The sequence below is a fragment of the Carassius carassius genome, chromosome 24 (assembly GCF_963082965.1).
Source record: "Carassius carassius chromosome 24, fCarCar2.1, whole genome shotgun sequence".
In the NCBI taxonomy this organism is placed as follows: Eukaryota; Metazoa; Chordata; class Actinopteri; order Cypriniformes; family Cyprinidae; genus Carassius; species Carassius carassius.
Genome location: NC_081778.1, coordinates 26881385 through 26894930, shown reverse-complemented (window position 1 = coordinate 26894930; position 13546 = coordinate 26881385). Strand labels below are relative to the sequence as shown.

The 13546-nt window shown below is 38.4% G+C and overlaps 2 protein-coding genes across 2 annotated transcripts; both read left to right on the top strand.

Annotated features, from left to right (window-relative positions):
- The first annotated feature begins 198 nt into the window (after nucleotides 1-198).
- On the top strand, nucleotides 199-11107 carry fbl (fibrillarin). Its single transcript, XM_059508343.1, has 9 exons — nucleotides 199-336; nucleotides 1422-1532; nucleotides 1771-1899; nucleotides 2000-2094; nucleotides 2187-2357; nucleotides 4678-4810; nucleotides 4893-5005; nucleotides 5101-5246; nucleotides 10750-11107. Exons 1-9 carry the CDS (start codon nucleotides 327-329, stop codon nucleotides 10772-10774), a joined length of 933 nt encoding a protein of 310 aa, XP_059364326.1. The 5' UTR covers nucleotides 199-326; the 3' UTR covers nucleotides 10775-11107.
- LOC132103774 (uncharacterized) lies at nucleotides 6958-10171 on the top strand. Its single transcript, XM_059508869.1, has 4 exons — nucleotides 6958-7326; nucleotides 7864-8054; nucleotides 8651-9420; nucleotides 10136-10171. Exons 1-4 carry the CDS (start codon nucleotides 6962-6964, stop codon nucleotides 10169-10171), a joined length of 1362 nt encoding a protein of 453 aa, XP_059364852.1. The 5' UTR covers nucleotides 6958-6961.
- Nucleotides 11108-13546: the final 2439 nt, after the last annotated feature.

The following is a 13546-nucleotide window of genomic DNA, read 5'->3' as shown; positions in this document are numbered from 1 at the left end:
CCAAAAACATGGTATCACTATAAAACATTTGTGTAGTCTCTAATACACTTGAATCAAATTGTATTTCTATAAAATGACTTGAATGACGACGTTGCGTGATTGTATTGTAGTTGCAAAGTCTCCCACTAGACGGCGGGACAGCGAGCAAGAGCCACGTTTTTTTTTTTTTTTTTTTTTTGCAAGTGCATTATGGGAAAAGACGTGACGCAGACGTGGTCACCTGATCAGTGCTGCACGAGCCGGGAGGAGAGGCCAAGAGAAGAAGCAGGAGTAGCCTATATTAACGGCAGCTATTTTTTGGGATTAGCTATATATACTGAAGTAAAATGAGACCAGGTAAGTTATTTATAGTTGTGCATAGAAGTTTTTGATTGTCGCGCGATCAAATAAGTGTTTATTTAGCTCGCGCGTGAACATGCCGGTCAAGCCACGCGCATAAAGTGTTTGTGCACGAAACGATCTTTCTCTGAAATGTAATGACATTGTTTGTTATTTTATTACTATCTTTAAACATTTTAGTGTGGTATTATAAAAACCTTGTTTCAATGTAGGCTATGATATTTCGCAGTGTTTAACGTTCTGCGTGCGAGCAAACCGAGTCATGCTGCGCTTGCGGGGCGGAAGCTCCACATGTCTCTAAACAAGATAAGCTAACGTTGTTATTTTTTTTTAAGATTGATCTAATTTACCTAGCTGTGTTGTTTTATTCAAATTAAAATGATATTTGTAATTTTTATGCGTTAGATGTTTTTTCCTGGACATTGTGCACAATGCTTAATTTCATGGTTGAGTTTCCAAACGTTTTGAGGACCACATAGGTTAAGAAAATGACCTCAGACCATATTCATATCGACAACCTAGTAAAACAAACGGTCACAGTGATTTTGCCAAGTTAGACATTTTTACGGGATCAACATTACTGTTCAAAAAACCTAACCAATATCCGAACACCTAACCCTACCCATAATTTGTTCCTAAAATCAGAGGGAAATGATAGATGAACAACAAGGGTGTAGAAGCATCTAACCATGATTGTGACCTTAAAACTGACATTTCTTAAAAACATATTCCTTAAAAATGCCATTGAAATGTTGTTCCAGGATCAACAAGGATCCCGAAACATGTACTGGTGAAATCATGTTCACCAGAACTAATAGTTTTAGTTCATTCAGCAACCTGTAACAAATACATATTACACACAAACCGAAGTTACCAACGAATGGAATTTAACTTTGTATAGAGTTAGTTGTTGAGTTGGGTCGGTTGAGGACATTTCAACACCAGAGCTCAGTTGCAACCCTTGTTTAGAATCGTGTTATCTCTAACGGCTTTCTTTGTGGAAAGAGTTCTTAAGTTTTTCTAATATAAGGGGTTATTTGAAGCTGGACAAAAGTCAGTTGATATTTGACTTCTCTTCACAGGATTCACCCCAAGAGGAGGTGGGGGTCGAGGAGGCTTCGGAGGAAGAGGAGGAGGAAGAGGAGGAGACCGAGGTGGAAGAGGAGGGTTTCGAGGAGGTAGAGGTGGTGGAGGTAAGGCTTATTTGTATTTTTCACTTTATTTCTAATATATATTTAATTCATGTTGTCTGAATAGAGATGTCAGTTGAACAATTTTTGTTTAAAAAATGTTTTTGTTTAACATGCATGTATAAATATATACTTTTTTTATATATTGTTTTGGTAACACTTTACAATAAGGTTCATTAGTTAACAACTTTATTTAATTATTAGTCTCAGCATTAATTAATTAGTCTCTTGTTTGGTAAAGGCGGGGGATTCAGGTCCCCTGGCGGTGATGGTGGCTTCCGTGGACGAGGTGGCGGTCGGGGGACTCCTAGAGGCCGAGGAGGGTTCAGAGGGGGCAAAAAAGTGACCGTAGAGCCCCATAGACATGAAGGTGAGTCATCAACATCACAACATTCTCAAATGCAGACATAATCAACAACATTTTGTTTCTGAGAATGTGTTAAATAACCATGTTCCATTTAAAATTCCAGGAGTTTTTATCTGCCGTGGTAAAGAGGACGCCCTGGTCACAAAGAACATGGTGGTTGGAGAGTCTGTGTATGGAGAGAAGAGAATAAGTGTTGAGGTGAGCTTATAGAAGCATGTCATTGATGCTCACTAGAGTAGTTTTAGAAAGCATTGCATTCATTACATATTAATTTTGTTTTCTGACATAAGGAAGGGGAAACTAAAATAGAATACAGAGCATGGAACCCTTTCCGGTCGAAGCTTGCTGCAGCCATTTTAGGAGGTATTGACCAGATCCATATCAAGCCAGGAGCGAAGGTCATGTACCTAGGAGCCGCATCAGGAACTACTGTGTCCCATGTTTCTGACATTGTTGGACCGGTATGTGTGTTTGTCTTCTTTATAATTGTTAAAGTCCACGTCTGCACACATCAACATCAAATACAAAACACTGAAACATTAAAGAATGTATTTTCTGCATAATACTGTGTATTGAAATGGTATAGGTGTTTCTAAATATGAAGCTTGGATAATATTTTTACATAGGAAAAAAAAAAAGTTTAAACGCGTTAGAGGTCAAACTATAGAAGCATTTTACAATTATTCCAATAGCAGTGTAGTTTTTGTTTTTATGTGCTGCTGTACCATTTAATAATATTTAGAATCTTTGTATTTTCAGTTCATTTTAATTTGAAGGTTTGGTAGTGCTTTGTGCTTTTTTTTTTTTCGTTATTTGGATTTGATAATTTTATTTGTTTCATTTATAGTTTGAGTAATTTGTGTACTTTTAAACTTTTTGTCAGTTATTTTTGTTTTATGTTCTATTTTAGCTTTTTCAGTTACTTATTCTGAATAGATAGTTTTTTTTGAATGAATGAAAAAACTTTATTTCGAACATGTAAAAAAGAAAATACAAACTGTCATAGTCATAATGATACAATTATTTCTATTTTTTTTTTTTTTTTTCTTCCTTTTCCCCTTTGAAATTATACATGTCCAAAAAGGAGTAGGAAGAAGCATAAGTTTGTTCAATCCTACCCCTTCTCCACTACTTTTAATAATTAACTGGTTCGCCGGACAAATAATAAAAAAAAAAAAATAATTCTCTATACCTTGCAAAAACCATATTTTTTACAGTGCTTTTTAAACTGAATCATACTTGGACATTGTTTAAGTTCTGAACTTAATCTATTCCACAACTTCAGATAACTTCTTCAGTTACATAGAAAAAATAACAATCTTCAGATTAGTTAACAATGCTGTTTAATGAATTAATAAAGGGGGCATGCCTTTTAAGTTATATCAATCTCTGAGGTCACTTCATAATTTAGAAGTAATAGGCTGTTTTCGGTCTTGTTTTGGCCCCCTCATCTGCACGCTCTGTTTGATTAGGTGTGGAGGATTGTAGACCCTGATGTAAACACCCACTGCTATGATTGGCTAACAGTTGTGTAGTTTGACAGTCTACATCCTTCATGGATGGACGCTGATGTACTCAGTAATACTCTTTCCTAATGTTGGCATCAGAAGGAAGGCAATGCCAAGAACGTGTATACACAACTTGACACTGAACAGCGTCTTCCCTTTATCTTTAGATTTTTGCTTAGACCTGTGTTTGCCTCTATCTCTGTTTACACTATAGGGCCTTTTGCACAGCTTTAGTTCCAGAACTAAATGTACAATAGTAAAGTACTGGGATGATTTTGCGTGAACTATTTCCCAGTACCATTTAAAGGGTTGCATTCGCACCTGATTCTCACTGACAGTGTGTACTAGGAAGGGACGTAAGCCAGTTGACAGCAATGTCATTGTTGCATGGCATTCAACAACGGAAACAAAGAAGAAAAATGGAGGACGATTGAAGTTGTTCTTGTTGTGTCTCGCGGGTTTCACAATAATGGACATGGAATGTTAACTTATACGTAAATCGATTGAAAGAATAGAAAAGAGGAATTTCCATTGGCAACTGGCAGTGCTACATTTGCTACAAGTGCCTGCACTTCAGAGTCAGTCATTATACTTGCGAAATAAATTGACACAATTTTTACAGTATGTTACACAGCGTTTTAACTCATGGTAGGGCATTTTCGAACACATCTGGACAATCAATATCTGCTTACATCACGGATGGTACCAACTGTACTGCTTAGACCCTGCTCCGGAGTAGGAGCTAATTTAGTTCTCGAAAAAGGCAGTCCGGTACTAAAATCGAATCCAGTTGCAGCGGTGTGAAAATGACAAAAAGTGATTAGTTCCACAATTAGTTCTGGTACTATGAAAAGGCCCTTATGTTTGAATTGGTGGGAGGGGTTAAACAGGCAGTGATGTAGAATCGGTGGGAGGGGCTAAACAGGCAGTGATGTAGAATCAGCGGGAAGGGTTAAACAGGCAGTGATGTAGAAGCAGGTGCTGATCTCTTGTGGAGGCGAGGTTTAGCCACACTATTACATCATAAAGTAACACTTTACACAAGCTATTGTTCTGGCAGATTGACTCCAATATAACCTGTTTCTAGACTAATGATAAAGTTTTGAGTTCTGAAACTTACAGGATGTTTTTATAGTACAGTGACCTCACTCTTATGTGTCCAAAGATCATGGGAATATTGATTTCTCAGTTTATGACCCCTTTAACATTATTTAAGTTTAATTTCTGGAAGCATCGTATGACGTTTTCTAATTTCTTCATTTTCTCCTCATAGGAGGGGTTGGTGTACGCTGTCGAGTTCTCCCACAGATCAGGCAGAGACTTGCTGAATGTGGCCAAAAAGAGAACCAACATTATTCCCATCATTGAAGATGCACGACACCCGCACAAATACCGCATGCTTGTTGGTAAGTTCAACGGGAACATTCAAAAGATACAGAATGCACATTGCTAGGTAGTTTGGTTAAGCACTGCCCTGTTTTTTTTAAGGTATGGTGGACGTTATCTTTGCTGATGTTGCTCAGCCTGACCAAACAAGAATCGTCGCCCTCAATGCACACAATTTCCTGAAGAATGGAGGACATTTTGTTATTTCCATCAAGGTAAAATAAGTATAATGCTGCCATGTCGACATTGATCATGTTTTTGCTGCAAGTATTTATCAGTCCTCTCTTGTTAACTTTCTTTTCTTCCTCAGGCCAACTGCATTGATTCAACAGCTGCTCCAGAGGCAGTGTTTGCATCAGAGGTTAAGAAGATGAGCGCTGAGAACATGAAACCTCAAGAGCAGCTGACACTGGAGCCGTATGAGAGAGATCACGCAGTTGTTGTGGGAATCTACAGGTGAGCAGGGATTAAAGTTCTCCGTCGCTACGATGGATTTCCGTTAATTGCAGCGAGTCTATGACGGATTTCCGTCAATTGCAGGGTTCCCGTCTGTCCTTTATGTTTTAAATTCACTTTTCATAATTTTAAGGCCGTGAATAGGCTTTAATTTCTCAAATAGTGTAATAAATGTCTTAATTTTAGTTTGAATAGGTCTTAAATTAAGGAAAGACGAGGTGTATTCACCCTGCTGAGGGGGATGTGATCAAAGCCTGGAGTGGAGCGAAAGCACGTTCCTCTCTCCACTCTAAGCATTCTGTAATCACTTCGCTCATGGTCCACTCCGGGTTTTCAATTCCCGCTCACGGAAAAGCTGCTCCGTGTTCACTCAATTAGCTTTGGAGAAGTGCATGTCAGATGAGCGCTGGTGTAGAACTACATTTCAGTTACTTTACCATGGACACACTTATATTGCAGGAAGGCTCCGATGTATCGGAGATAGATAAAAGTGTCAAAAATAAGTGGAGATGGGCTTGGCTCAGCGAAATGGGTGAGAATGGCAAGCCTTTTAGTTTGTGGGCTAAAAAAATCAAACTGCCAGGTACGTGTCTTTGCACAGTATGCCACAGGAGACTACAATATGGCAATAATGGCAAAAAAGTGCTTGCTCGCCATCAGTCAGAAGCTAGTCACAATGCTGCCGTTCGTGCTCTGCAATACACATGCTCCCTGCCTGGTGCGACAAGTACCACAACGGAGGTTCATCCATCCATGGCCGATCGTGTGTGCGATCTAAAAGTGCGCATATGTTCTTTCATAGCGGAGCATGACCTGTCGTTCAAAGTCTCACAACCGCTGGTTAATTTAATGCAATCAGCTGTCAAAGACAAGAGTGCACTTTCGAGATTGTCTGTATCTAATGCACACGCCTCCTACTTGTGCACACATGGCATTGCTGTTCATTGGAAAAACGAATTATCAACAAAGCTGAAAACGAAGATGTTTTCTTTAAATGTAGACGAGTCAACAGATGGAAACATGGACAGGATTCTGAATGTTCTTATTCGATACTTTGATGAGGATATGGGTAAAGTGGCAACTCAGCATATGGCCTCAAGGAAAATGAATATTGCAGATGCCTTAACAATCACACACACACTGACAGACATTCTCCAGTCATATAGCCTGAACTGGAATCAGGTTGTTGGTATACTGTTGGATAACTGCTAGGGATGGGACGGTATGAAAATTTAATATCACGATTATAGTGACTAAAATTATCACGATTATCAATATTATCACGGTTTTGTTGAAACGAGTTGAAAGTGTTCAAAAATAGTTGATGCTCACACTGAAAACATTTCAGCAAGTTTTATATTTAATAATCAACAAACAACTAATAAAACAAGCAACTCTATGCACTTAATTTAAAGAAAGATTAAATTCTGTGGCATTTCCTTCCTTACAATGAAAAGTGTAGAAGCATAGAAAAGCATAGAAAAGTCACTGACTTTCGCCATTCCTTCTCGAAAAAAAACAAAAAAAACATTGTGCGCTGCGCTTGCGTCAGATTGTTGCTGGCTGGACATGATTTAATAGTGAGTTATTAAAACCGCGATAATCAAACACGGTTTTAATAATTCATTTTTAAACGATATTACTAACCTTCAGCACATTTTATCACGGTTATCAATAAAACCGGTTATCGTCCCATCCCTAATAACTGCAATGTAATGAGAGGGAAAAAGTCTGGAGTAGAGACACTAATCAGGAGAGAAAATCCATCACTCCTGGACATCAGCGGAGACACTGTCCATATGGTCTCAAATGCAGCCAAAGCCCTTTTAAATCCTTTCCAGGGATTTGTGGAACAATTTTGCTCTGATGTATACTATGACATTGAAAAATCACCAAAACAGAAAGAAGTTTTTTCTGAGTTTCAGTCCTTACTTCATTTGGCGAATAAGAGCCTAATACGTCCCATCAGCAGCAGGTTCCTGCAAATGCTAGATGTGTGCAACAGAATACGGGAGCTAATGGATCCATTGGTTGTGCACTTCTACAGCGTCCTGTCTCCTCATGATCAACACAAACACAGGTACATGGCAATAGCATTCTCTTTTCTTTTTTCCTTTAAAGGTGAAACTAATATATTTAGTATATTTAACTATATACATATGCATGATTATACTTCTCAGAGGGCCGACATCACATTTCTGTATTTAAAATCCTTTTTTTAAATTGATTTCATGTAATATTCTAATTTTCTGAGATTTTGAATTTGTGGTTTTCATAAGCTGTAAGCCATAATAATCATCAAAATTATAACTTTTGCACAATATTCTCATTTTTTGAGATTCACTTGTCTGTGTGTGTGTATATATCAATGATCAATTAGGTTATATCAAGTAATAGATATACAGTAGTGACTTAAAGGGTTAAATAAGGACAAATATTGAAGCTCGGCTTCATTACAGATGCAGTGAAATTATTAAATAACCTTCATAGGAGGGATGGAAAGTCCCTTGACCTCTAAACAAAAATTATATCATGACAAATTAAGTATTGGCAATTAGAAATAGCAATGTCTGTTTTCTCTCCTTAATCCTTGTGTATATGCTTTTTTGTGATGCAGATGGCTCCTAAACCAGCTTCTTGATAAGCATGCAGTTACATCTGATGAGAAGGCCAGAATAATTTTTCTGCAACAGCAAATGGCAAAATCTGCGAAGATCGGAAGTGATGTCAACAAAAATCGGAAGATGCGCATCTGTATGCTTTTTTCAGAGTTTGACAAGCTCACAACCCTGATTGATTTATACCGAGGTATGTTCACTTTTTATTCACTTTAAGTGGTAAGAAAAGTACAGAGATTTCTTATGTATTGAAATCCTTTTATTGGTATATTTATTATGTGCTTATTTTTCCTGGAATCCTGGAATGGAATCTAAGTTAACCATAAATGCAGTTTTTAGATCACTGTTAATCAGATAACTTTGGTTCATACTACTACTACTAAACTTTATTTAAGGGATACTCCACTTTAAAATGAAAATTCTGTCATCATACAATCACCCTCATGTTGTTTCAATCCTTTATGAATTTCTTTCTTCTGCTGAACAGAAAGGAATGTATTTAGAAGAATGTCAGTAACCAGACAGTTTCTGGTTATTGATATTCTTCTAAATATCTGTATGATGACAGAATTTTCATTTTAAAGTGGAGTATCCCTTTAAACAGCACATTTCAAAACAAAGTAAATTTATACAGATGAAAATAACAATAAAACAATAAAGCTAAAAAAATATATAAAGGGTTGTAATATTCAAGGAAGAGTATGTTACATTACTATTAATGTGATAATGAATAAATGGATAAAATATTCAGACACATTTCTAATCAGGTTCTATTGTGATTTTCAGGTGTACTTCCAACTTTCCAGGTGTTCCTGAAGAAGTTGCAGAATGAAAAGCCCATGATCCATGTGCTGCATGCTGAAATGGTGCTACTGGTTCGGGAACTTCTCTCAAAATTTATGAAGCCTGAAACTATCCCCTTGAGTGCAAAGGGCTTGTTGAAGCTTAATGTTCACAAGAGAGACCTGCAGTACACTGACAAAAGGTTGTCTGTGGGGAAGTTCAGCTTCTTTGCCTTAAACAAGGCTAGAGTGGAAAAGAAGCCCTGGGTGCAGAAGGTCTACAGCTCTCTCAGAGAAGGCTACATAAAGGCAGCAACATACCTCCTGAAAAACCTTCCCCTCAACAACAACATCATCAACTCTTTATCTGTGCTGACGCCATCATTGATTCTCCACGAATCAGTTCAAGGTGCATTCAACACCTTGGCCAAGGCCTTGCCAAATGCTGTGAAGTCTGAGGAGTTGGGTCAACTGGATGAAGAGGTGCGAGCCTACCAGATTGATACAGATCTAGGAGCACTGGCCAAATGTTTTGAGGAGAACATTGCACGAATCGATGTTGATTGGTGGAGTAAGATCTTTGCCATGAAGATGCCAGGAGGAGGAATGAGATTCCCCATCTTAGGGAAGTTGGTAAAGGCTCTTCTATCATTGTTCACTGGCCCTCTTGTGGAAGGATCGTTTAACATCATGGATGACATAATTGAGAAAGACAGGGTTAGGCTAAACATTGAGACTTATGAAGGCTTAGCCATTATCAAGTCCCACATGAAGGTGATTGGCGAAACTGCCTCCAAAATACAAATTACCCCTGCATTGAGGAGATCGTGCCTGTCTTCTTATGGGACATACCAAAATCAATTGAAGAAAAAGGAGAACCTTGACAAGCAAAAGGAAAGGAAACTGAGGGAAGCTGTGAAGGTCCTCTCAGCAGTTAGGGTTAAAAAAGTAAAGAAAGGTTCCCCCTCTTCTGTTTGTGCTACAGCCTCCACCTCCTCCATCCCTGGAGTTAAATGCACTGCTGTTACAGCCTCCACCTCCTCCACCCCTGGTGTTAAATGCACTGCTGCTACAGCCTCCACCTCCTCCAGCCCTGGAGTTAAATGCACTGCTGCTACAGTCTCCACCTCCTCCAAACCTGAAGTTAAATGCACTGCTGCTACAGCCTCCACCTCCTCCACCCCTGGAGTTAAACGCAAAACTGCTGCTACAGCCTCCACCTCCTCCACCCCTGGAGTTAAATGCACTGCTGCTACAGCCTCCACCTCCTCCAAACCTGAAGTTAAATGCACTGCTGCTACAGCCTCCACCTCCTCCATCCCTGGAGTTAAACGCAAAACTGCTGCTACGGCCTCCACCTCCTCCACCCCTGGAGTTAAACATAAAACTGCTGCTACAGCCTCCACCTCCTCCAAACCTGAAGTTAAATGCACTGCTGCTACAGCCTCCACCTCCTCCATCCCTGGAGTTAAACGCACTGGTGCTACAGCCTCCACCTCACATGGAGCAACTCCTGCACATGTAGTTAGTAGTCAAACACTGAAACGGGTGTCTGGTGTAGCCAAGCTTCAGGAATATGGTTTCACAGCCAAAAGGCAGAAGAAGTAAAAAGCACTCTAGAGACTTTTGCACAAGAATAGCACTTTAATGGTGGTGCTGTTACTTTATCTTTTTTTTCCTGTTAATTAAGAGTTTCATAAAACATTGTTTGGTCTTATAAGATAAATAAAAACATGCACTGAAAAGTTATGTAGATGGTTGATTATTTGTCAAGCTAAGTTTTTTTCTTTTTCATTGATTAAAATAGCTTTTAAAATACGCCATCTGGCAACATTAAAGCGGTTTAAAACGTCTCCCCTTAAAATGCTATTGGTCTCGACTAATTAAAAATTGAAAGGAATATGACTTGGCCTGAAAAAAAATTTCAGTCAGAAGAATTTTTTTCACTTTAATCCCTGGGTGAGCCTTTATGCGTAAACTTAGAAGAACAAATAGAGGAACATTTGCACATAATGTGGCCCCTGGTTTGTATTTAGGCCTGAATAGTTTTGGTCTGAAACGTTTCTTTTAAAGCTAAAAATCTTCATTTTTATTTTTTTGCAGACCACCACCCAAGCAGAAGAAGTGAGGTTTCTCTGTGGAAATTTTCATCATTAGTCGCATTCTTCTTTACGCCTGAAATAACTGCTTCTGCCACTAGATGGACCCACAGTTTGCAGATGACAAAAGACTGATATAACAATCATTTTCTGTGTGCACCAGGTTGGAAGGGTATCCCTTTGTATCTGATTGGTACTGACAACATATTCTTTATGGAGAGTAACTCGAGTCCCGTTTTTTCCTTTGTATGATCATCCTCTGTCTTGTAATATACTGTACTGAGAGATGAATTTTGTGTTTTGCTTGTAAGAATTATTGGAAGCTAGATGCGTTATGTTAACTGAATCAACAGTTTTCCAAAGCTTACGTTTATTGTTTCTTTTGTATATTTTAGTAAAAAAAAAGTTTTGATCTAATATCACATTTGTTTTAAATTTTTTCCCCGTTTGTACCTCTCAAACAAAGTTTTCAAGAAGCCAATTCAAAACTTTGTTGTGATGCTGTTTCAGAAGTATTCGTTTAAATCCATATCACCAACTCTTTCCAAAAAAAAAAGTATTTTAAGTTTGTTTGCTGGTTTTCTCAGCCTGGCCATCTGACAAGCGCCCAAAACTTCCTTCTGAAACAAGTGGATACTCCAGCAAACTAGTTTGATGAGTTTAACTTTACTTACAAGGCACTAAGTGAGACATGTCCATTATTAGATGAATTGTTAGTAATATGAATTAAAGGTTCAGATGCTTCATTGTCCAGAAGTTCAGTGATCGTAAGATGGTAATTTAAAACGGGGGCATTTTTATAAATAAAAATTAAAGATCGATACGTTTGTTCAGTTCATTGCTTAAAAATGGTTGAAAATTTATAGAGGTGGTGGATTATCATAATCCCAAGCAGTATATAAGAGAAATTCTAATGCACTTCAATATTGGCCGTTTCTGTCCCAATCCAAAAACAAGCTATATACACACCGCAGTTGATCAAAGGTTTTAAATAATTGTCCACACACTGATAATGCTGCATTTAGATTTAAAAAGTGATATATATATATACGTTTTGACGTAGCTATGTAATCTCTGTCTATATTTAGTAATTAGAAACGTCACTTACTGTAAGATCAAAATCAAAAAATTATTCCTTAAAACATTTGTCGGTCACGTTCTTGTTTAAATATACAGTCGTGGCCAAAAGTTTTGAGAATTACATAAATATTATGCAGTTGAAAATATAGTTTTCAAAAAGTTTGCTGCGAAACTGCTTTTAGATCTTTATTTCAGTTGTTTCTGTGATGTACTGAAATATAATTACAAGCACTTCATACGTTTCAAAGGCTTTTATCGACAATTACATGACATTTATGCAAAGAGTCAGTATTTGCAGTGTTGGCCCTTCTTTTTCAGGACCTCTGCAATTCGACTGGGCATGCTCTCAATCAACTTCTTCTGGGCCAAATCCTGACTGAAAGCAACCCATTCTTTCATAATCACTTTTTGGAGTTTGTCAGAATTAGTGGGTTTTTGTTTGTCCCCAAAATTTCAACATTCTGGTCCTTAGTTATCACTTTTGCCTTATGACACGGTCCTCCATCGTGCTGGAAAATGCATTGTTCTTCACCAAACTGTTGTTGGATTGTTGGAAGAAGTTTCTGTTGGAGAGTGTTTTGGTACCATTCTTTATTCATGGCTGTGTTTTTGGGCAGAATTGTGAGTGAACCCACTCCCTTGGATGAGAAGCAACCCCACACATGAATGGTGACAGGATGCTTTACTGTTGGCATGACACAGGACTGATGGTAGCGCTCACCTTTTCTTCTCCAGACAAGCCTTTTTCCAGATGCCCCAAATAATCGGAAAGGGGCTTCATCGGAGAATATGACTTTGCCCCAGTCCTCAGCAGTCAATTCACTATACTTTTTGCAGAAGATCAATCTGTCCCTGATGTTTTTTTTGGAGAGAAGTGGCTTCTTTGCTGCCCTTCTTGACACCAGGACATCTTCCAGAAGTCTTGGCCTCACTGTGCGTGCAGATGCGCTCACACCTGCCTGCTGCCATTCCTGAGCAAGCTCTGCACTGGTGGCACTCCGATCCCGCAGCTGAATCCTCTTTAGGAGACGACCCTGGCGCTTGCTGGACTTTCTTGGACGCCCTGAAGCCTTCTTTACAAGAATTGAACCTCTTTCCTTGAAGTTCTTGATGATCCTATAAATTGTTGATTTAGGTGCAATCTTAGTAGCCACAATATCCTTGCCTGTGAAGCCATTTTTATGCAATGCAATGATGGCTGCACACGTTTCTTTGCAGGTCACCATGGTTAACAATGGAAGAACAATGATTTCAAGCATCACCCTCCTTTTAACATGTCAAGTCTGCCATTCTAACCCAATCAGCCTGACATAATGATCTCCAGCCTTGTGCTCGTCAACATTCTCACCTGAGTTAACAAGACGATTACTGAAATGATCTCAGCAGGTCCTTTAATGAAAGCAATGAAATGCAGTGGAAAGGTCAATATCAATATCTTCTCAATATTTCCTTTTAATCTAATAGAGATTTCGAAAAATGTGATTGTTGTGAAAACAGTTGTGCATGGTGCTAGGTTCATTTTTCAATTGCCATGGTTAAATGTACCTTAAATCCAATATAAATCACTTTGGATCAAAACATCTCCCAAATACATATACCAAAAAAGAAGACCTCTAACACTAGCTTGCTCTATTCTTTTTCTATTCTATCTGTTTTCTTTTTATTTATTATATTATTTAAAATCCCATGCTAGGTGTACTGTGTTTAAGCTAACTGAGACT